This window comes from Lepidochelys olivacea (genome assembly GCF_965140295.1).
Source record: "Lepidochelys olivacea isolate rLepOli2 genome assembly, chromosome: 1".
Lineage (NCBI taxonomy): Eukaryota > Metazoa > Chordata > Testudines > Cheloniidae > Lepidochelys > Lepidochelys olivacea.
This window is the reverse complement of record NC_140411.1, coordinates 208,185,127-208,209,455: the sequence shown is the minus strand read 5'-3', so window position 1 is coordinate 208,209,455 and position 24,329 is coordinate 208,185,127. Positions and strand designations below refer to the sequence as shown.

Genomic DNA, 24,329 nt, shown 5'->3' with positions numbered 1-24,329 from the left:
TTGGCTGTTCTGGTGAGACTATCAACATGCAGCCCAGTTGGTGCCTGTGACAGTGCTTTGTAACAGGGCCGCCTGTCCACTCGGACTTGGACTTAGATCCACCAAACTAATTAAACATGGACCAAACTACAGTCCCACGGTGACAGTTATTGTCGTCGCTATCGGTATGGATTGGATTCAAACCAGTGATAGAGCTCGTATTGCCAGAGCCATCTGCCCCCAACCCTCTTCAACATGGTTTTATTATTTTTGCCAGTTTGAGAAATGTGCTTTAAAGTAACATTCAAATAACTGTCGTAGTGTAAAAGACTCTGGGGTTATACATTCATCTTGGTGTAGCCAGAGGGAAATGCTGCAGAGTTATAAATTGATCTCTAAGGGAACAAGTCGTTTGGAATTTGCTATAGCAAAAGGCAAAGTACAACTAAATAAAATACAAGTCCTTGAAAGCAAGTCAGTACTAAATAAATAGCAGGACAATGTCTCCCTGCCCACAGCTACAGCCACGCCAAGAAGAAGCCATTGTCTTTTGGAGGCCCTCAGTACAGTTACCTGTGATTTATTCTTTTTTTCTGTAGCATCTGGAAAACTCATTTGACAAACAATGCCACAGCAGCAGCTTCCCTCACTTCTGCCAGTACACTGCAGCTGAGATGGGGAAGCTTGAGCAGGGCTCTGACAGTGCTTGTATGACAGGTCTCTAAACATCAACTCCTCCCTGACTCGACTGAATCCTATAAAACCTGCAACCCCCACCCTGGAATCTCTGGGCTCTGTGTATTGATAGGGGATGACTAATGCCTCTGCAGCTACCCACTGACTGCGTAAAGCATGAGGGGAACAGACAGTAGCTCAGCCTGTCCGAAATCTGCCTGCATCCCAGCGCTCTCAAGTCAGTCCCATGCTCTCGGCTGTGTTAGATGCAGTGCAGCAGATTGTGGACTCAGAGCAGATTCAGTCATGAGCTGCTTTTGATATTTCATTTCACAGAAAACAGGAATGAATAGATTTTTTTAGGGTATCCTAATTTGGGTGCAGCTGGGATTCTGTCCAGCTGATAGATTGGGTTACCTGAGAGGGTTTAAAGCTTTTTAGATTTGAGGGAGCTGATGGAGTCTATTGTAATAAAAATTTCACACAGCAGAGAGCTGAACAATGAGCTCATCTCTTTTCGCCATATGTTGCTGCACTGTGGACATTATGCGTCTGAGGATTTTTCTAGCTAGATTAGCAGACCCACGAGCTAATCATGTCTCTGAGAACCACAAACTATCCCACCCCCCCCCCATCAGTTTTAGTTCAGAACATTTTACAGGCTCATATAATATTCTACACATAATCACATGGTATCTCTTCCATATACAGCAGGCTTTTTGCATTAACCCTCCCCTCACTAAAAGAAAAGGAGTACTTGTGGCACCTTACAGACTAACCAATTTATTTGAGCATAAGCTTTTGTGAGCTACAGTTCACTTCATCGGATGTAGCTCACGAAAGCTTATGCTCAAATAAATTGGTTAGTCTGTAAGGTGCCACAAGTCCTCCTTTTCTTTTTGCGAATATAGACTAATACGGCTGCTACTCTGAAACCTCTCCTCACTGTGGAGCTGACGTTGCATCAGGCCTGGCCCACCCTGGCCCTGGAAGAATAAGGTGCATTCCTCCCTCCCCATCACACATATCCTTACCCCACCATGAAGTAAGCTGTAGCCCACGAAAGCTCATGCTCTAATAAATTTGTTAGTCTCTAAAGTGCCACAAGTACTCCTTTTCTTTTTGTGGATACAGACTAACACGGCTGCTACTCTGAAACCCACCATGTTTGCATCTTTGATAAAGGTGAATGCAGTGAGTAGGGCTGGTTTAATTCTGGAATTGCTGCAGTCCCATCAGATCTTGCTGCAGTTCTGTTTCGGGGGCGGGGTGGGGGGAGGGAAGCTCCATTACAATACATTTGCCAGGACTGCCTCTGGTGACCTGCTGTTTTGCATATCAATATGCATCTTGCAGCACTGCTTGCGGAAACACATGGAGACCAGAGTCCCAGTGATTTATTCATCTGCAGGAGGAACAGGGAACTTTCTTCCTATAAACCACGGGTTCCCAACTGTTTGCATCTTTAGAGCCAGCAGGGTTGGATTAAGGTGATCTGTGCCTCCCTGCACATAATGCCATTGGGAGCTTCATGGCCCCTTCCCTATGCCATATACCTGCCCCCTGAGCTGCAGTAGCTGTGGCAGGGTGCTCCCTCTACCATTCCACAGAGATGCCCCCTGTCCTGTCATATTCATTTGTTTCCCTCAGGTTCCCTTCCTGCCTCCTGACAATAGTGGAGAGTGGCAATTTTTGATTAATGGCAACATTTCCTGAGGTTTATCTTGATCATCCCAAGATCATGAGCAGCTTTTAAAAATCATTGGATATCGTGAGTTCTGTGATCATATCACGAGAATTGCTGTCTCTGCCAGTTTCAGCGCAGATTGAGATTATTGTGACAGCTAGTTGAATGCACTGATAAGCCCATCTAACCCCTACTCTTAAGTGTTGAGTATTTCCACATCCACCCCCTATGAATTTTTCTGTAGTTTGCATTATCATTTGCTGACTACACGGTGTTAGGACATAGTGTTTACTGTCTTGAGTGGTTTTCCACTTGGGACCCCTAGAAATGTCACAAATAAATCTCTGGAGAACACATACACACACACTCTTTGCAAGCCAGATGCTTTAAGTGTCACAGGATGCAGGTGAGAGGATTGTTTGAGACATTTTTAATCCTTCCAACCCCAAATGTCAGCTGCCTGACCCAATATCAAGAAACCTGAGGCCTTGTCTACAGGGGGTGTTCAGCCACTGTTGTAAGATGCACTGATGTATATGTACTGGTTCAAATATTCCCTTACCACCTGTAGCGGGAGAGGTAGTGTGACTTGACGACAGGGAGTGAGAGAAGTCCAAACAAATGTGTAGCAAGGTGGGGGCTACAGCTAATTGCTGATATTCCTAGTAGCTGGTGTCCAGTGCCAGTAAAAACTAAAAAGGCCGGTTCCCAGAGGTAAATGGGATCCAGGATTGTGCAGATGGACCTTGTGCTCACGGGGGAGGGGAAAGGAAACTGAAGTCTTTGCAGACTGAGCTTCCCTCTACACCCCCCCCCCCCTTATGTGGAGTGGGGGAAAGAGATTGCACAGCTGAACTGAATTGCTTGGTTTGTGACCAAAGCTCTGTAATCCACACCTGAGCCAATTAAATGCCTGGTACCTGAGAGCTGGGGTGGGCAAAGTAGCTCCCTCTCCCCAAGGTATAATTAACAAACTTGCAGCTTGCTGTTTAAACCCAGCCCATGTGCCTGTCAATCATTCACCTGCTACCCTAGTCAAACCCTAAAGTACACTTTCTGCACTGGTGTGAATGGTGACTTGCAAGAGTGCAGTTTATCATGGTTTGAAACTGGGGTTAGCCCACTGGGTAGGAGTAAGGGCTGTGAGGAGCCCAGCTCTCTTCCCCCCTGCGCTTGCAACAGGCAGGAGCTGTATGCCTGAGGAGAACCCAGGACTGAAAACTCTGCCCCCTGCTCTGGAGCCCATGCAGGCAGAACAGGCCTATGAGGATGTGCAGATCACTTTCTCTAGTGTGGATCCCCTGTGTGCACATCAGCTTAGAAAACAAGATAAAACTTTTAAAATATTGCTCGTCTAACATGGCAGTGGGTGCTGGACATTAACTGAGCTCAAACCCAGTCAGACGATATCAGTTTGGTGCATATCAGTGACATAGTTTGAGCTCCAGGTGTGTGTGCGCATGTGCACACACAAAATTACTGCCAGGTCCTTTAACGGGGGGCACTGTATGTCAGACCCCCCACTACCCAAATGACTTCAGATTTGCTTTACTAACCATGTCCTGGAGCCCAGTAAGTCACCAGTTTATAAGACAGCATGGGCATACAAGCACTTAGAAAAATCACCTTTGACAGAGTAACCTTGTCTCAACATTAACTCTGGTGGAGCTAGCTCTCCTCCATAATGTCAGTGAAGTGCTTTGATTTCCTTGTGTGGAAGGGGCTACCCAAAGGTATTATTATTCCTGCACCCGGGCGTGCTGTTATTTTGCATATCTAAAAAGTGCCGTATCGGGGTGCATTCACATGTGCAGACAGATTAGACTGAAAAGGAACCCTGGCTATGTCTGCCAAGATCATTGTGGGTTGATGAAGATAGCTAAACCCTCGTTCACATATTGCAAAGTCAGTCCTCTGAAATAACCAAACCGAAATAGATCACTTGGCAAAGTCAAACTGTACCCAAAGAATTTGGAAAAAGCACATCTGTTTATTTTTAAACATTTAGGAGTGAGTGTATGTTTGTGTTGTTATTTCATAGTACATGCCAGGATTTGGTAATGAATGTGTCTCTGAAGATCCACGCTGCCCTGGAGCTTTACCAGAAAGACAGGTACTGATTTATTAATTTTTTTTAATAGCAAGGAGTAGTGTGAGCACCTGTTCCTCTGCTATTTTGAGTCTCAAGATGCAACTATGAATCTCAAGCCTGCCACTACAGAAACGTCCAGGAGCCTCCTTTTTGCAGCATTCGAACTGTGCATTCGTAAAAGTCATAGTTCAGGGTTTCCAGTCAAACTTCCTATTTTCAGTCATTCATAACTTTCCAAAGTTTTCACCTTTGGGGCTGAAATTTCCAGGCCTGGTCTCTGTCCCAGAGTGATTTTTTTGGGGAGGAAGTTGGAATGAAAATAGTTCAACTACGTTTGAGAATGAAGGGCGGGGGGAATGAACATTTTCCTCATTTTAAAAAAAAAATTCATGTGACTTTTTCTCTCAGCTCTAGCTCTGATGTGGATTGGGATAGAAGCTTGAAATCTGGGAGAGAAATAGCCCTACAGAGGAGAAGTGTTTCACTCAAAACTGATTTTGATTAGACTGAGCAATGAGTCCATGATAGGGCTGTGTCTCCTTTCTAGGGATGGGGGCAGGGAATAATTAGCGTGTCATGAGATGACAGGCTCATTACAAAGATGTTAAAAGTGAATAAAATAGAATAATTTATTTCCAAATATATTAGATTTTTAAAAAATTATGTTATCCTTGTTGTTTAAATGAAGGTCTGCAGGCCTCACTCTTACTATCCAACTTAGAGAAATAAAAGCAAGTCATCAGAGAATTAAAGTCTATGGATCCAGATCTGGTTTCATTTACACCAAAGTAAATCCACTAAGCCTGATTCTCCACCATCTTGCATGTTGTATAAGTGCTTATACTTGGGCAGAGTGGGCATAAAACCCACCTGCAGCAGGATGGCAGCATTTTACACCCTGCTCTGCACTCTGTAAAGGTGTAAATGCACAAGGTGCAAAGATGTGGAGAATTAGGCCCTGGAGCATAAACTGTATGCATATGAGGGAAGAGTTAAGTTTGTATAGCGAACCACAGCTCTGGCATTTCCTGACTTTTGAGGACTTCTAATACTATTGTTTTTTGCCAGGAGTGTATACTGTAGACAATTAAACACAAGTCACGGATGGGTTAAATGCAGTCAAGAGGCCCACTCACCTCCACAATGCAGCCTACATAACTGTAGGTCTCACTATGCAGTGCTCCATCCTGATGCCTCGCATGCTCATTACATGCTGGGACCTGTAATCTCCAAGGACTGCTCTATTCAAAATGAGGGCAACTGCAACCTGCACTAGTTTATGCAAATTAGATGCAGCCCTCAGACTCCTGGTTGCCTATGCAGCACCCTCAGCTGGGCAAAGTTTGGTTGCCCCAGACAATACACAGTGTCAAAACAGTTAATACAAGATTTGAGAATGAGTAAAAAATACCAGGTCCCAAAGGTCCCCTCTGCAGTATTTATAAGGCAGGCATCTGTAGTGATGCAAGCTAAGATAAATACTATGGGGGCTGTTGATCCCCCCGCTTCAGAGCCTGCCATACTCACAAGGTGAGGTTTAAGGATTGAAGAACTAGGTGCATTATGAAGGTTTTACATTTTACTCTCACACACCTGACACTGGATGCTGTTAGGGGAGAATGGGAGACTGCGTGGACCACAGGTCTGTTTTGGTACAGCAGGGTGGCAGGATACCAGGCTAACTGCAGGTGGACTATAGGTCTGATCTGGTACAGCAGGTAGCTGGAGATACCAAATGAGATGGACTATTTGTCTGTTCCACTAGGGCATTTATCTGGGCGCCTTTGTTTCACACTAAGTTCACAACAAAGAGATGTCAGTCTAATTAGATGAAAACCTTTAGCCCCTTTCCTTGAAGAACAAATATTTCACCTATATACTCATAGGAATTGTTTCACTCTACAGCAGCCAGAACCAAGGGAAAGGCAGAGCGAAGTGGGGGAGTTTGCACCCTGCTGAATCACTGAGCTGATTGTTCTGAAACCCTGCACAAATTCAAAAAATTCCACAAAAGCCACCAGGGGGAGCTAACCCCATTAGCATCTGGAGCCACCAGGGGGAGCTAACCCCATTAGCATCTGGAGCCACCAGGGGGAGCTAACTCCATTAGCATCTGGAGGCACCGTCCCATTTTTAATGTCCACTGTATGGACCCATTCCCTAGTTGAGGGGTAGTATAGTTAGGAGAATCAGGGCAGTGATGGAGGAAAATATTCATTCACTGTGCAGTGATTGTACACTTACATACATTTGCTGCAGCTTCCTTAGGGCTATGGGCCAGGGGCCTTTACCAGCACTCTGCAGACAGTGCAGCTTTCTTACCAAGAGCCAGGTAAACATAAAGCATGGGACAGGAAATCCCAGTTGTGGGATCCTGATCAGCCCCTCCAAACATCTTGATGATAAAACAATGTGCTTGATAACCCGATTGATGTTTTGGTTGCTTTATTGATAATTCCCCTTTCCTTCGACAGCCTCCATAAGTGTTGCTCCTTAGTGGTTGCTCTAGAACTTGGTGTATACTCTAGCCACTTCTGTTGATTCCTTAGAGCTCCAGTGTATAGGGAAATTGATCTCAGAGGCTGGCTGATACCCACTGTATCTCTAACCTCATGAGAGATGGAGGCACCATGCAAATATCCTCACTGGTTAATCCTGTTATCAGTGAGCAGAGGGTGAGGCCATTGACAAAGTCCGTACCATTCTGAGTGAGTGGACCAGGCTCCAGACCACCTAGAGGAATTGGGAATTTTCTTTGTGCTGATGAGACTAATGCTAATACTTGTACAGTCGTCTTTAACCTGTTTCCATCATTTTCTCTTTTGGTTTAGAATAACCCTCAGGTCTGCCCATACGGTCTGTATGCAGAACAGCTCTCGGGCTCTGCCTTCACCTGCCCCAGGTCCACCAATAAGAGAAGGTACCATGATACTGCCCTGGGACAGCCATGATGTATTGCTGCATGCAGGCAGCAAGGCTGGTGGTGAGATCTGACTGTACATATTCAGTGTTTCCTGAGCTTGTAAACAACTCCACTGCATGCTGGGAGGGGGGAACTGTTTGGAAGGAAGAGGAAAAATCTCAGTGGAGTGAAGTAGGAGGTGGATCGTTTATGGGGGATGGGAAGGCCATGCTGGGAGTGGGGTGGGGTGCAGATCAAATAGTGAAGGGAAGAGGGAAGGTTTCAGTAGGATCTGGAGAAAGGGACAAAAGGTCTCAGGGGAGACTGATGAGGATGAGCTGGTGAGGAAGAGGAAGGTCTCATGGAATGGGATCTGTGGGTGAAGAGGGAGGGATAGTTTCTCTGAGAGGAGGATCTGAGAGCTCTGGGATATGAGGTGAGGGTCTCAGTCCAGTTGCTAGTGGCTATCACAAAAACACACCCTCAGAATGGCTCCTTGTTGGCAGTGTCAGAAGATGGGCTATGGGACTTGAATTTTCCTCTCATCCTAGAGAACATCCCTGTGGGTCAGGGTTGAGGCTTACTGGCAGTGGCTGGTGTGGGGGAAGCTCCCGCTGCCGCCACCAGGCTGTATTTGATCTGTGGATAAGCAGAGGCGTCGGTCTGTGGGCTGTCAAACTGGCACCTGGCACCAGCATGCAATTTACCACAAAGAATTCTCATCAGATGCTGGAAACAGTGAGTTGCTGCTTTGAAGAAAAAGTCCTGAAGTTCAGGCCATTGTCTGATTTCAAGAGATTGGTTTATCATGTCACTGCTCCAACAGAGGCTTTCTGTCGCCTCCATTGTTCCATCAAATGAAAGGCAGATGCATCATCTGAGCTGCCTAGCAGTGCTCTGCTCTCAAGGCTGGTGCCATCTCTCAGGGTACGTGGAAAAAGGGATGACTCATTGTTTCTGCAAGTAAATGTCCTTGATGGAAATTTTCCATCTCCCAAGGAAGAGCTCCTTCCCCCACCCAAACTGCAGTGAGCAACCTTAACAAGGGAGAGAGGCTGTGGCATCCCTGTTTGTTGCCTTCCTGAATATCTCTGGCCACCGGCCTGGTTCAAAGCCCATCTCCTGGCTTAGCCCATTTTCTGTGTGCATGCTAGCTCAGGCACCAGGTGTAGAGAGGAAGGGAGGCTCAGGAACTGGCATAGCGGACAGAAAGGAAGTAGAGTGCAGATCCATTTATCCAAAGGTTCAGGGCCTTGGGTTATATCAGGGCTTCATAAGAAGGGAGGCCAGTGGCAGAAAGCGGGGCTAGGCTGGAACTCAAAGCCCAGGCCTGACTCCCTCTGAAGTGTTCAAAATGCAAACTCAGATGTGGCTCTTGAGCCTCTCTCTAGCTGAATGGGCGTGCTCTGAGCTCCTGACCCCGTAGTGCAGTACAGAGCAGGCCAAGTGGTTTTTCAGGATTGCCAGCTTGAGAGGGGCTGTGCTTGAAGAGAGACATTAGAAGGCAAAACAATCTCAGGAGACAGAATATCACCCTTTGGTTTCCTGGAGTTTGGTTAATTGGGTTTGCACTGAAATTCCCATGCTGCATTTACCCTCTAAAGCCCGGTTACCTCAGGGGAGCAGGTGTGTGTGTTAACCCTTTCATCGCTACCCAGCCAAGACTGTGTTTCTAAAGGGGAAGTGGCAGCACTAGTTAAATATCTTCTTCAGGGAATGCTGGGCTGAGCTGAACAGGCTGGATCGCAGAGCATGTTGCACCTGCCCTGCTTTGGATGTCTAACATCAACAGACCCCGGTCATCATTGAACCTGGGACCTCTGGAGCTCAGTGCATGAGCCTCTACCGCAGGAGCGAAAAGCCACCTGGCTGTTAGCTACGGCTGCAGAGCAGGCTCATTTAACTCTCTCTCCAAGTGGTCTCAATGCCACTAAATGGGACAGAACACCACACCCGGAAGTGTGTGGGTCACAGATGTGCTGCCTTCCATATGAGGTGTTGCTGTTTCTGCTCCACATGGTGGCAAATGATGCATTGCCCGAGGCCGGTGACCCAAACAGTTTCTGGAGCACAAGTTGATTCTGCTACAAGACAAAGGCTCTGGGGAAAGTAAATCAGTTACATCCTGTGCAGCAAAGCCTGCAGCTTTGGGCTGGGATCTCATTAGGTTTCATAAACTAGGCAGGGACATGTCTGGCTAGTGCTTGGATAGAGATCTCTGGAGAAAACCCACATGGATTCGGGAACTGCTGTTGATGAAAGAGTAAGTGATAGGTACGGCTAAGATTTTGTCACGGATATTTTTAGTAAAAGTCCTGGGCAATAACGAAAAATTCACGGAAGCCGTGACCTGTCCCTGGCTTTTACTAAAAACATCCATGATAAAATGAGGAGCCTGGACAGCTGTGGGTGGGTTGGGAACTCCAGGGTCCCCCTCCTCTGGGGGCTCCAAACTCCAGGGGTTCCCCCTGCCGCCACAGAGACCGGGAGCTCCGGGGATCCCTTCTGCTGCCCAGGGAGGCAGAGAGCTTCAGGGCTCCCGGGGCGGCATGGAGCAGCAGGGGTTCCCCCCGCCGCCCACAGCAGCTGGGAGCCCTGCCGGTCCTCACTGCCGCCTGCGGAGGCAGAGAGCTGTGCGGGTCCCCCCTGTCGCCTGCGGTGGCGGGGACTATTGGGGTTCCCCCCTGCCTCCCGTGACAGTGGGAGCTGTGGAGATCACCCTGCTGCCAGTGGCGGCCAGGAGCAGTGGGAGTCCCCCCTGCCACCTGCAGGAACAGTTCATGGTGGGGGTCCCTTCTACTGCCCGCGGTAGCCGGGAGCTGCAAGTGGTCTGCCTGCAACCTGTGGCGGCAGGGGACCCTGCAGCTCCCAGCCAAGGCTGCCTGAAGTCACGGAGGTCACGGAAGTCACGGAATCCATGACCTCCGTGACTAAATCACAGCTTTAGTGATAGGTAAACCAGTGTGGTACTAGGTGGTGGTCATCTTTCAAGAAACCTAGGCCCTGACTACCTGTGCTCACTAACCATCCCGTGGCTCTATTTTCAGGAGTACGATCTTACTTCCAGTAACATGGCCAAATGCAGACTCTAGGAATTATCTTCCGCCTGCCTATAACTCCCCTGTAGTTTCAGGATGTGTCTTCACTGCACAGTCAACACGGGCTCTTACCTGAGTTGTAGGCCAACCTCCCTCCCATCCACACAGAAACTCTCTGACCTGGGTTTGTAGGTACTGTAAGACCAGGCTAGCTGACCCAACTGGAGTGGGTGGGGGAGGATTAGAACCCATGCTTTGCTTTCACTCTGGCTACAACCCAGGACCTAGGCTAAATTACTCAAGTGTTAATAGTCCTCCAGTACCTCCCACAGTTCCCCAGGAGGTATAGACAAGATTTCCTGCAATTGACAGAATGGACTAGGAAACAATTCCAGAGCATCTCAGTACACAGAACCGTGGGCTATGCCCCCAGACACACACAAGCAAGAGGAGAAACAGTGAGGACACAGTAACAGGGATAGGGCTTTGCAGGGTGGCTTCTCACATCCAGGCTAGGCTAACCCTGGTGCTAGTCGTCCCCGTTCACTGGGCAGTGAAGAGACACCTTTAGTTAGATACTATGTTCTTTAATGCCTGCTCTCCACTATTGTGTACTGTTGCTGTGTGCTGTTAAACAGCTGCTGAGTTCAACCCCAGATGTGGCTGCATTTCCATGGGAGAGGTTATCCATATTCATATGTCTGTGTGTAATTATGGCCCATAAAGTACTTTGGGATCTATATAACTGTGAGGATTGATTGGAGAATTAACACACTAGAGGTCCACTTGATCTCATTGAAAATTTCATAGGTGCTTGTCAAGAGCACAGAAACAGCTATTTGGAGCATCTGGGCTTGGTCTCACTGATGTTTTCTCTCTCTGTAGCTGGCTGTATAGAATTCTACCCTCTGTCTGTCACAAGCCCTTTAAACCCATGGATCAGGGCCACCTGACACACAACTGGGATGAAGCGGAAGCTGACCCCAACCAGGTAACCAGATCTGAAGAGAGGGAACATCAGTATATGGAAACTCTATGACTGTGTTCATTGCAGCCCCACCATGCCTAAGGCACAATGGGAACTGCACTTTTAAAATGTTTATTAGCATGAATCCAGCACTGAAATAAAGACAAATGTGTCTTATTAAAATCCCAAAGACACATTTTGATTCTGACAATACTAATAACAACAGATAGCTGCTCTTCCTTAGTCTCTTCCATCCAAAGATCTCCATGCGCTCTACAAACAGTACTCAATCCTCCCAACACCCCAGGCAGAAGAGTAAATATTCGTATCCCCATTTTATAGATAGGGAAGCTAAGGCACCAAGCAGTTAAGTGACTTGACCAGTCAGTCACACAGTGAGTCCCTGTGACTAGGGCCCAAGAATCCTGACTCCCAGCCCTGTGCTTCAACCACTAGAGCGTGCTTCTTCACATACATGTTAGCAAATTGGGTGCTACCCTTGGTCTCTTGGCTGGTAATTAGCACAGCCCTTGTAATCACCGAATTTGGGCAGTGCTCTCTCCAGGCTTTCCCCAAGCCACAGTCCCATGCTTGCCACCTCTGCTGCTGGTGCCTGGTCTTGCCACCTTCTCAGCAGGGCCGGATTAACCTTTTGCGGGTCCGGTGCCAAACATATTTGTGGGCCCCCATGGGGCCAATGGAGCATGGCACGGGGAGGTCAGTCCCTGGAGTGAAGGGCCAGCCAGAGGCAGTGGGGCATGGCATGGCAGGGGCAGCCCCGCTCTGCCCAGCCCCGTCCAAGAGCACGGTTTACAAACCAGCAGTTGCCAGATGCACACTGGCCCACCAGGCCCTGTGCTGCCAGCGTGCCCCTTTCCCTCAAGGATAGGCTCATGCTGCGCCACACAGTCCCCCCAATTCTCTATGGCCTGCACCCCCCAGACTTATTATGCCCAGTGCCCCCCCACTGACTCCTCCACTACAACTGCCCAGCACCCCACACAGAACCCCCACTTCCTAGCACCCCAACACACACAGACTTCCCCCATCACCCAGCGCCCACCCAGCAGACCCCCCCCATTGCCTAGCACCCAAAACATACACACCTACCACTGCCCGGCGCCCTTGCCCATCACAGCCCCTCACTCCCCACTAGGGTTGCCAATCTTGGTTGGATGTGATCCTGGAGATTTAATCACATGACATAATCTTTAATTCCTGGAGACTACAGGCCAATCCTGGAGGGTTGGCAGCCCTACTCCCCGCAGGCCCCCCCAGAGACCCACTCCCCAGTGCAGAGCAGGGATCCCCCCTCCCAGCACAGTACTAGGGAGCAGGACAGCTGAAGCTCAGGAGTGGCTCCATCTCCCGGGGCCCCACCCAGCCCTGCCTGCCTGATTGCAGGAGCGGGTGGGGGAGGGCAGCCACCGACTTCCCCAGCCCACCACTTCTGCAGAGCAGTAGAGAGAGGCGAGCCCCACCCCTGGGGAGCCCAAAGGGGATGGTCACTGGCCCGGAGCAGCAGAGATTGAGGGCTCTTCAGGCCGTCAGCGGCTGGCCAGTGATGGGGGTGGAGAGGAACCCTCAGCCAGCAGGCCAGTGAGAAGAGCTAGCAGTGTGTGGGGGAAGGGGCAGGGGGTAGAGAGGAGCCAGCAGCTCAGGGCGCAGTGCAAGTGGAGTGGGCCAGGCCGGGGCCCCTTTTGAACGTGGGTCTGGTCCCATGGTGCTGCTGGTGCCATTGTAAACCCAGTACTGCTTCTCAGTTTTCCCAGTCCAAAGGTCGTCTGACTCCCACCCAGCAGGCAGAGGAGCAGATAGTCCCCACAAGCATTCCCTCCGCTTGTTTTTGGAGATGTTACTCCCTTTCCGTGTGTTTCTCCTCAGCCCTCCTTGGAAATCAGGTTTTGTTCTAGAGAGTCATGCAGAGGGATTGCATTTGTCCTCCTCTTTTATGGCCTTGCCATCATCTTTAATCATGATTTCCTCTCCCCATCAGCCACACAGCATTTAGTTTTGCTAATCTGCCTCATTCCTCATGCCATCCTTCCCTCTCTGTGTTCTTGTATTTATTGGCTCTAGCTTCTCTCAGGTTTTATCCTTGATGCATCATCATTAGCTAATTTCCAGCCATCCGGTGGCCCCATTATTTATCTCAATATTCTCCCAGTTGTGCTGAAATATGTTTTCCAGTTACTGTGACAGGATCATATTCGTGTGTCTTTGTCTGACGCTCCTTCCTAGCTGATGTTTTGATGGTTTCTATTATAGCCTCATCCATCCCTGATCCCCTTTCACAAACAGAACTTAAGTTGATGATTATTTATTATTATAGGTATCTCTATGGTACCCATCCCAGAAGTATCTGGAGCTATTTATTTACATTACATTGGTTCCCTGAAGGAAGAGTGACAAAACTGCCATCCCCTTAAAGCCACCATAATCAAATCTAGGAGGATAATTTCCTAGAGCTCAGAGGGAGGAACCATTTTTCAACGACATCATAGGAGAACGAGAGGAGATTCAGTTTCTCTGACAAGGAGAATGTCTTGCTATCACTATGGTGTTTTCTATAGCACCCATAGTGAAATTAAACAGAAATTTAAAGGTACAGTGACTTGAGTGAAATCCCTGCAAGCTGCATGGACACTTTTCAAAAACACCATAATAGAGGCTCAACTTAAATGTATACCCCAAATTAAAAAACACAGTAAAAGAACTAAACAAGAGCCACCATGGCTTAACAACCATGTAAAAGAAGCAGTGAGAGATAAATAGGCATCTTTTAAAAAGTGGAAGTCAAATCCTAGTGAGGTAAATAGAAAGGAGCATAAACACTGCCAAATTCAATGTAAAAATGTAATAAGAAAAGCCAAAAAGGAGTTTGAAGAACAGCTAGCCAAAAACTCAAAAGATAATAACAAAATGTTTTTTAAGTACGTCAGAAGCAGGAAGCTTGCTAAACAACCAGTGGGCCCCCTGGACAATCAAGATGCAAAAGGAGCACTTAAAGACGATAGAAACTAAATGAATTCTTTGCTTCAGTCTTCACGGCTGAGGATGTTAGGGAAATTCCCAAACCTGAGCCGTCTTTTGTAAATCACAAATCTGAGGAATTGTCACAGATTGAAGTGTCGCTAGAGGAGGTTTTGGAATTAATTGAGAAACTTAACAGTAACAAGTCACCGGAACCAGATGGCATTTACCCAAGAGTTCTGAAATAACTCAAATGTGAAATTGCGGAACTATTAACTATGGTTTGTAACTTGTCCTTTAAATCAGCTTCTGTACTTAATGACTGGAAGATAGTTAATGTAACGCTAATATTTAAGAAGGGCTCTAAAGGTGACCCTGGCAATTACAGACCGGTAAGTCTAACGTCAGTACCGGGCAAATTAGTTCAAACAATAGTAAAGAATAAAATGGTCAGACACCTAGAAGAACATATATTGTTGCGCAAAAGTCAACATGGTTTCTGTAAAGGGAGATCATGTCTTACTAATCTATTAGAGTTCTTTGAGGGGGTCAACAGACATGTGGGACAAGGGGGATCCAGTGGACATAGTGTACTTAGATTTCCAGAAAGCCTTTGACAAGGTCCCTCACCAAAGGCTCTTACGTAAATTAAGTTGTCATGGGATAAGAGGGAAAATCTTTTCATGGATTGAGAACCGGTTAAAAGACCGGGAACAAAGGGTAGGAATAAATGGTAAATTTTCAGAATGGAGAGGGGTAACTAGTGGTGTTCCCCAAGGGTCAGTCCTAGGACCAATCCTATTCTACTTATTCATAAATGGTCTGAAGAAAGGGGTAAACAGTGAGGTGGCAAAGTTTGCAGATTATACTAAACTGCTCAAGATAGTTAAGATCAAAGCAGACCGTGAAGAACTTCAAAAAAAATCTCACAAAACTAAGTGACTGGGCAACAAAATGGCAAATGAGATTTCATGTGGATAAACGTAAAGTAATGCACATTGGAAAAAATAACCCCAACTATACATACAATATGATGGGGGCTAATTTAGGTACAACTAATTGGGAGAAAGATCTTGGAGTCATCATTGATAGTTCTCTGAAGATGTCCAAGCAGTGTGCAGCTGCAGTCAAAAAAGCAAACCGGATGTTAGGAATCATATAAAAAGGGATAGAGAATAAGACAGAGAATATCTTATTTCCCTTATATAAATCCATGGTATGCCCACATCCTGAATACTGCCTACAGATGTGGTCCCCTCATCTCAAAAAAGATATACTGGCATTAGAAAAGGTTCAGAAAAGGGCAACTAAAATGATTAGGGGTTAGGAACGGGTCCCATATAAGGAGAGATTAAAGAGGCTAGGACTTTTCAGCTTGGAAAAGAGGAGACTAAGGGGGGATATGATAGAGCAGGGGTGGGCAAACTTTTTGGGCCGAGGGCCATATCTCGGTGAGGAAATTGTTTGCAAGGCCGGGGCAGGGAGTTGGTGTGCGGGAGGGAGTGTGGGGTGTGGGAGAGGGTATGGTGTGCAGGAACAGGCTCAGGGCAAGGGATTGGGGCAGAGGAGGGGTGTGGGGTGCATGAGAGGGCTCAGGGAAGGGGGTTGGGGTGCAGGAGGGGTGCAGAGTGCAGGAGGGGGCTCGGCAGGGGTTCAGGAGGGGTGCGGACTGGGGGAGGGAGCCCAGGGCAGGACGTTGGGGGGCAGGAGGGGTGCAGGGTGTGACGGGGCTCAGGGCAGGGAGTTGGGGTGCAGGAGGGGCGTGGGGTGCGGCAGGGGGCTCAGGGCAGGGGGTTCAGATGCATGGGGGTGCAGGACGCAGCAGGGGGCTCAGAGCAGGGAGTTGGGATGCAGGAGGGGTGCAAGGTGCAGGCAAGGGGCTTAGGGCAGAGAGTTGGGGGGTGGGGTGCAGGAGGGGTTCAGGGTGCAGGCTCCCGCCCGGTGCCGCTTACCTAAAGTGGGGTGCTCTGGGGTGGCAGCGGCGCACATTGGGGCCAGGACAGGCTCCCTGCATGCCTGCTCTGGCCCAATGCCGCACCAGTCTGGGAAGTGGCCGGCACCACAACCCTGCGTGGCCCCTGGGGGACGGGGGTGGCACAGGGCTCCGTGCGCTGCCCTTGCCATGCCTCCAGGTACTTTCCCCGAAGCTCCCATTGGCCGTGGTTCCCCATTCCCAGCCAATAGGAGCTGTGGGAGGCGGTGCCTGGAGGCAAGGGCAACGCCTGGAGCCCTCTGCCCCCGCCCATCCCGGGACCCCAGGGACAGGATGCTGGCCGCTTCTGAGAGCAGCGCGGGGCCTGCGGCACCACATGGGGCAATTCCGCGGGCCGGATCCAAAGCCCTGAGGGGCCGGATCCGACCCGCGGACCATAGTTTGCACACCCCTGTGATAGAAGTATATAAAATCAGAGTGGTGTGGAGAAAGTGAATAAGGAAAAGTTATTTACTTGTTCCCATAATATAAGAACTAGGGGGCACCAAATGAAATGAATGGGCAGCAGGTTTTAAACAAATAAAAGGAAGTTCTTCTTCACACAGCATATAGTCAACCTGTGGAACTCCTTGCCTGAGGAGGTTGTGAAGGCTAGGACTATAACAGGGTTTAAAAGAGAACTGGATAAATTCATGGAGGTTAAGTCCATTAATGGCTATTAGCCAGGATGGGTAAGGAATGGTGTCCCCAGCTTCTGTTTGTCAGAGGGTGGAGATAGATGGCAGGAGAGAGATCACTAGATCATTACCTGTTAGGTTCACTCCCTCTAGGGCACCTGGCATTGGCCACAGTCAGTAGACAGGATACTGGGCTGGATGGACCTTTGGTCTGACCCAGTATGGCTGTTCTTATGTTCTTACCCATCACTTTAGTACCTAAGTACCTCTGGAAGCACTCCAGCTAACTGTACCAAGGGCCTTTGGGTACTGGGAGTCAGAGACCAATAGGTGCCACCATTCCTTTGCTTTCTCAGGCTCCGATATCTGAGCTGGGAATATAGCCATGATCAGTGAGTTAGTTGCCAGAATCTATTGGTCATAGACACCACAAGGCCAGGGTGTTGTTTGTCTGGGTGCTCACAGCCTGCCAGTACAATTGATCTTAGGTTTGGCCCCAGGGCTTGCACAGTTCACTTCAGTTTTCTGTGGAATCTCTTTTATTTATATATTTATCCATTTATAAGGAGCCCACAGTGAGTCATCTAAGGACCTGATCCAAAGTCCATTGAAGTCAATGGAAGGTTTTCCCTTGACTTTCATGAGCTTTGGATCAGGACCCAACACAATAAAACCCAGACATAACAAAGAATCACCCAGTTGTTTGAATACAACTCAAAGCCAGGCGGTAGCCTAACATCTAGCACAGGGTGTCAAACTCCTTTGGAGGAGGGAGCTGAATTCTGTGTTTCATTATGGTCCATAGGCTGGGCTATAATTTCAGGATGTTCTACTCCCCTCGTTCCAAGGTGGACCTCCCACTAATTTCAGTGGAGGTTTGCACCGATATCAAGGGGAGAATACAGCCTTTAGGTGGGAGCTAAACATTATTATTTACTCAGTAACTTGTCACATTCAGTATCACTCAGTGAGAAAATCTGCTCTCCTTTAAGCCACCTATATTTCTGCCTTTTGTTCTTTCCCTTTCCCATCTCTCTTTCTCCCCCTCTCCTCTGTTTTGTGTCTCTTCTCTGTTCTTCCGTCTGCATTCCCTTGCCTGCAGTGACTGTCAGTTCCCAGCCATCAAGAGCTTAAACTGATCAGCCGTGGACACTTGAAGTTGTCACACTGTTGCCACTGAAGTATCATCATTGCCCTTTAGAATTGTCACTCCCAATGAGATGAATAGGGGACAGGGAAGTTCACACCTCTGAGTCATTGCTCCAGGCTGTCTGCAGACTCAGGCAGACATGTCATCACTTTGCATTTACACTAGGTTCACATTTAGGAGGTTATTGCTGAAGCAATGAGACCTAGCCACTTCTATATTTTAAAAAATGAAAGTTTAGAGTGTCCATAACCTAATTGTTTCATGCTGGTCATAGGAATACATCACGAGGGCCACATCTGGTCTGCAGACCATATGTTTAACACCCTGACCTAAACTGGTAGCTCCTTCAGAAATCTCTCCCTCTCTGACATCTAAATATCTCCTCCCCCAGAGGCCCCCTTTTTTGAGCAGCCAAAGTCTCTTTGTGTGGAGAGCCCCTTGGGACATTGCTGCATGGCAACAAACATGCAGACGGTTCATCCAGATGCTCCCAAGGAAGAGCATTGTATCCAGTGGCCTGGGCTATTGTATCACTCATAGCTCCCACCCTCAGTCAGCTGTTGCATTGTGTGTTGATCCCTTGCCAGTTTGGTCTGTTAGCTCACTCTGCCTTGCTTGTGTATCGTATCTATTGTTATTATGACTATTATTAATAATAAATAACCCTTTGCTCTTATCCAACCCCTTCTGTCACTGGATCTCAAAGTATTAATGAGATAAGCCCTACCCCTTTTGTAAAGCAGATAATTATCATCCTCATTTCATGGATGAGGGAACAAAGGCACAGAGCTAGGTAGTGGGTTGCTTAAGGTTAGACAGGCAGCCTGTGAACCTGGACCTTCTAACTTTGAGCTCTGTGTTTTAAACACTAGACCATCCTTTCTCCCCTGTATATCAGTCTATCCACACTCTCTTTAAACTGCCCCTGCCACTTAAAAAGTATCAGACTTATTTAGTACAAGAGAAAGGCAATTCATAATTATTTCACTCAAATCTTTTTCATTTATACTTTCTTGATCCATTTGATTACCTTTTAAAAAAAATTAATATCCTGTAGCACAAAGACATACAACACTTACTTCCCTGTGTTCAGTAGGAGACTCTGCCAGGAGCAAGAGCTGCCCGGCTGACCCGACCTGGCTGCCCATGCCAGGGCTTGAACTGCAGGACTTCTTTGTAAGCAGATGGCTTCAGAGAACAGAGCAATTATCTGCCAATAGCAGTGCCAAGCCTGGTGTGCAGCTGATTAATAAGTGATGAACTCCTGCACTGTTTCACTCAGAGGTGCATCTGGCGTGGCCCAGCACACCGCCACTTTCTTTTCCTCCTAAGGTTAATCTTCAAGGAGACTCTGACAAGTCATTTAGGCTCAAAAATTAGATTATGGTTTATTTTTAACTGTTACAAAATGATTTACATGATTTAAAAAGAACTGTCAGCAGAGAGCCTGACTCTTCCCTCAGATCCACCAGTGTTAATCAGGAATAACTCCATTAAAACCCAGACACTTACATTGGAGTAAACTTGGAGTACATGCCCAGGAGTCTCAGCGGGTATGTAGTGGGGTGGCTACCCTGAGCCACCACCCATGATACCCCAGCTACACTGCTATTTTTACTGTGCTAGCTCGAGCAGAGCTGGCTCAGGTACAGTTATGCTGGCTGGGAATCACACTTCCCAGCTCAAGTGTAGCTATATCTTCAGTGTCACTGAGATCACAATTGGGGCCCAAAGCTTTATGGTTGTTGTAGAGGTTTTATTTAATTGAAACCTGTCTCCGCAGTGTTAGAAGCCTTGGCTCGTGCCGCAGAAACAGCGAGCGAAATTGACTGCCATTCCAAATAATATATACTTCTCAAGCACCTTTTATGTGAGCAACTCCACAACTTTACCAACAGCAGTTATCTGAGCCCGCAGCCCCCCGTCTAACAGGTGGGGAAACTGAGGCACAGAGAACAGACATGAGTAGCCCAGGGTCATGCAACAAGTGAATGGTCGCAAGCTGAGCAGAGCACAAAATGACACAAACAGCATCAGTGATGACGAGTCAGTTAATCTGAAATTCTTTGCATGTCAGGTGGTGTTAGTAACACAGAGAAGGACAGTTTTTAAATAGGAATTTCAAGCTTGGCAGCTCCCAGGTCAGAAAACTGGTTTGCAAAATAATATTTTTAAAATCTCCTGCGAAGAAGAAAACCCCGAAAATACCCAGCAGAGGGCAGGGTGAGGGCATGGAGGCCCCTCTGTTCTTTTTAGCTAGCACTGTTCATATTATAATGGCTGGCATTTCCTTCCTCACTTTGTGTTTGCTTGATTCCAGCTGAGATGGAAGCCTTTTGAGATCCCCAGAGCCTCTGAAAAAAAGCTGGACTTTGTGAGCGTAAGTCAAGCAGCTGGAGCCTCCCAGGCCATTTTCCTTCTTTATAGGGTTTAGTAGAGCAGATAGCAATAATGTGCAGTTTACAGAGGGGGAAACTGAGGCACAGAGAGGCCCACTGACTTGCCCAAGATCACACAGTGAGTCAAAGGCAGGGCTAGGAATAGAACCCAGGAGTCCTGCTCTTACTACGAGACTGTACACTGGCAATAAACAGAGTCTGGGTAAAGAGCAGCCAAGCCTCGCATATAGTGTTTTGGTACTGAAAAGTCGGAAGGGCTTTTTGCAGCCGTAGCTCCCTAACTGAAATCAACCAGGCCACTCAAAGCCAGAATTCCCTACCCTCCCAAGCTGGGTCTGACACCTGAACTACCGAGTGAGAGATTCGCTGCTCCCTTGGGATAATCAGAGGAGTTCACTCCAGCTGAGTCCAGCCCCATTCCCCTTACGAGCTCCCTGGCAAATGCTGTGAGGAGGACAGACACCCGGGGTAGCTCATCTCCTCAGGGAGAGGGTTTTCCCCACTCCCTACCAGTGACTATTGAGCTGGGTCTGTGCCTTCTGCCATGGTTTTCGAAGCCCCCCCTTTACTGGGCTTTAGAGAAGCTTTGTGCGCTGTTAGCCACTGGCCTGCTGCTCTGCTGCATATTCAGCTTTGAGAGGTCTCCAAGGATCAGGGTTGTTTTAAACAACGGCAAACAACAGTCACGCAGAGACAGGGAGCCCAGCCAACAGAGGTGGGATCTCTGAGGAAGGAGGGAGTCCAGCCAGGGTGCACAGCCCCATCGAAGGGGATGGAGGGATCTTGTCTCCATCCAGCTACCGGCTGCTCTTTCTAACTCAGTGTGTTTGTCTCCTAGGGTTTGCACACATTGTGTGGAGCTGGGGAGCCCAAGTCACGGAATGGGATTGCCATCCACATCTTCACCTGTAACACCTCTATGATTAATAGGTCAGTGACTATTAGATTTGAGGTCCAGGTTTTCCAGGGCTGGTAGTTTGCAAGTTAGTTTGCAAGTGTGAGGCTTTGTCTACACTAGCATTTTTGTTGGCAAAACTTTTGTCAGTCAAGGGAGTGAAAAAACCACACCCCTGACCAACATAAGTTTCACCAACAAAAGTGCTGGTGTGGACAGCGTAATGTTGGTGGGAGACAGTCTCCTGCTGACATAGCTACCGCTGCTCATTGGGGGTGGTTTAACTATGCCGACGGCAGAGCTCTCGCCCACCAGCAAAGAGCGGCTACACGTGAGACCTTACAACGGCACAGCTGTAGTGGTGCGGCTGTAAGGTTTGTAGTGTAGACGCAGCCTTAGTGTTAGTTTGCAACCATCCCAATAGCATCTGTAATTCATTGCAAATGCTCTCTGAGAGCACAGACCACATAGCAACTATTTTGCAAATAACAATGCCTAGATATCCCCTAAATTCACGTGCACTCCACAAAAGTACTTAGATACTATGGTGATGGGTGGTATAGAAAACCCTAACAGATTGCACTCCCTTGGGTAAACATCGTACAAAGAGATGGGATGCACATTGATCAGCAGGGAGGTGGGAATGGTGAAGGGTTGGGGCTGCAGAGATAAGAGGGGCTTTTCTGCAGGGTTCATAGATCCTTATCCCACAGACCAAGCTCACCCTTGGAGGTCAATAATACTTAGTATCACACCTGACAGACGTTAACAGTTTCTCACAACAATTCTGTCAGGTGAGTCAGCATCATAATCTCCATTTTACAGATGGGGAAATGGAGGCTCAGAGTGGGGAAGTGATTTGCCCAAGGTCACGGAGGAAGGACGTTAGCAGAGGCAGGACTAGTCCTCAGGAGTTCCTAGTCCCGCGCTTTGTGCATTAGATCATCCTGCCTCCTGCGTGCCTCTATGTGCTGAGGCTCCACCAACCCTGTGAATGGGGCTCCCAAGGTTGCCTCTGTTGGCATCACTGACTCTCTACCTGCTCAAGAGACCCTCCTATTACAGCCTGTAGTATGTGTGTGCCTGTGCTCCTTTTTCTTTAGGTGCTTTTACAATTCAGATGGAGACTTCCTGATTGGTGAGTTACTGATGCGACTTCTATTTCCCCCCATCATTGCTAATCTCTGTTGCCATCTGCCTTCCTCTCTGTTTCTCCCAACACCTGGTTCGTTCTTCCTGCTGGGAAGGTTTGGACTGGTGGTCGGTGAGAAACATCACTCCTGGACCATCCAAAATTAGGTGGTTTGGTAACGGTTAAGTTGCCTACCACATTCGGCTTCTCTCTCTCAGTCCAGGATTGTAAGTCTCTTTTTTTAACAGGACCCTGATTCCTTGGCTAGCTAGTCAGTGTCCGGTTCCTAGTGCTCTGCATCTGTAATGCTATTGTGGGAATCCTATTAGGCATGTCACAAAAGTCCTTGAGGTTTTCTGGAAACTATAAACCCTGGGATTGATAGACCGCTCACAGCTTTGCTTCAGTCCAAGACTAGTGAGTCTTTGACAGGGGATCTGTGTTCCTGAGTTCCACCAGGCTGGGGTGTCCAAACTTGCAACAATAAGTGTTGCATTGGAACTTGAAATGCATGCACATTTAAATATTTTATTTCACCAAAAATAAATGCATGTGACCCTGATATTTGTTTGTATCTTTCTTGATTGATGAATAGAAACGACTTGGTGACTGAACTCATTCATCAGCAAAAACCCCAAAATACCAAACTGCGGTTCCTCTGCTCTCTCCCCACCGTGAGGTGAAAGGGAGAGGGCCCGAGTAGGGCATACTGCATGACTTCACAGGCCTTCCGGTTACGGTGTGGGCCATCCTGGGCCAGTACATTCAAGAGAACGAATGCAAATGTTAACTAAAGACCATTAGCCCCCGCTCTAGTCGAGTGGAGAGTTAACCATACTTGGCCTCTGCTGTGTATCAAAGAAGTGAAGGGGTAACCACATGGAAAGCAGGATCCTGTAGCTCTTGGAGACACAGTTTGCATCTTTGGTGAAGGGGAGAGGCTCCTCACATGAAAGAATGTGTTGAGTAATCCCCAGAACCACTGCCCTGAGGTATAGTGCAATAGTAACCTCTCCCCCTTTCTTTGTATTCTCAGAGTTCAGAAGTTTGGACTCACTGCCACTCAATAATTAATTTATTCTCCTAGTGGCATAGGTGCAAGGGAAGAGGAACTGACTGGCTGGCTCTGGGGATTGGCATACAGAGCCTTTTGCATCTAGGTCTCTAGTTTAAATCCATCCTCGGCTGCTAGGCCCAGATCCTCAAAGATGTTTAGGCACCTTGCTTCCTTTGGTTTCAGTGGGAGTTAGGTTCCTAAATATTTTTGAGGAGCTGGGCCCTAGTAACTGAACACTGCTCCCATCTAATGGCTCTTCACTGGCCCTTAGGTGAAACGAATCTGAGGAACTCAGGCCAGTTCTTAGTGGATATACAAATCAATCACAGCTGTCATTAACTGGACTTCTTGCTAGTTTAACCTGAGACCAAGTACTGAATGGCTCAAGAAGGCTGAATTTGTATCTTACCTCTCAAGATGATCCCACTGGCGGGAGAGCAGTGAGAAGCACAGTTGCACTACTGTGGCCTGCTCTGTGGATACAGAGCGGTCAGTCTGGCATCATTCATCAGCAGTTGCTTCTTTGAACAACAAAAGAACGTGTTTCTGTGTTTTTTTCTGTCTGAGCGATTTGTTCGCCTGTAACACTGGTCTGCTTCTGTTTGCTGCTTACACACAACATTTCTCCCTAGGCCACAGTGTGAGGGTGATGGTGGGGTCAGGAAGGACAGAGAGCATCTGCAGCTAAGAGAAGCAAGAGCCTTCCTAGGAGGCTGGTAGCATACTGGGGGGAAGAATGAATTTGCAGATTGAAGCTTATAAACCGTGACTTT

The 24,329-nt window shown here is 47.9% G+C and overlaps 1 protein-coding gene across 2 annotated transcripts in view; it reads left to right on the top strand.

Annotated features, from left to right (window-relative positions):
• The window catches only part of HGD (homogentisate 1,2-dioxygenase), a 37,897-nt gene that overhangs the window by 2,997 nt on the left and 10,571 nt on the right, over positions 1 to 24,329 (top strand). For both annotated transcript variants that reach the window (XM_084617681.1, XM_084617682.1), the window contains exons 2-7: positions 4,383 to 4,454; positions 7,265 to 7,353; positions 11,259 to 11,364; positions 20,394 to 20,453; positions 21,311 to 21,402; positions 22,471 to 22,505. In XM_084617681.1, coding sequence (XP_084473807.1) covers positions 4,383 to 4,454; positions 7,265 to 7,353; positions 11,259 to 11,364; positions 20,394 to 20,453; positions 21,311 to 21,402; positions 22,471 to 22,505 — 454 coding nt within the window. The remainder of the gene's footprint in view (positions 1 to 4,382; positions 4,455 to 7,264; positions 7,354 to 11,258; positions 11,365 to 20,393; positions 20,454 to 21,310; positions 21,403 to 22,470; positions 22,506 to 24,329) is intronic.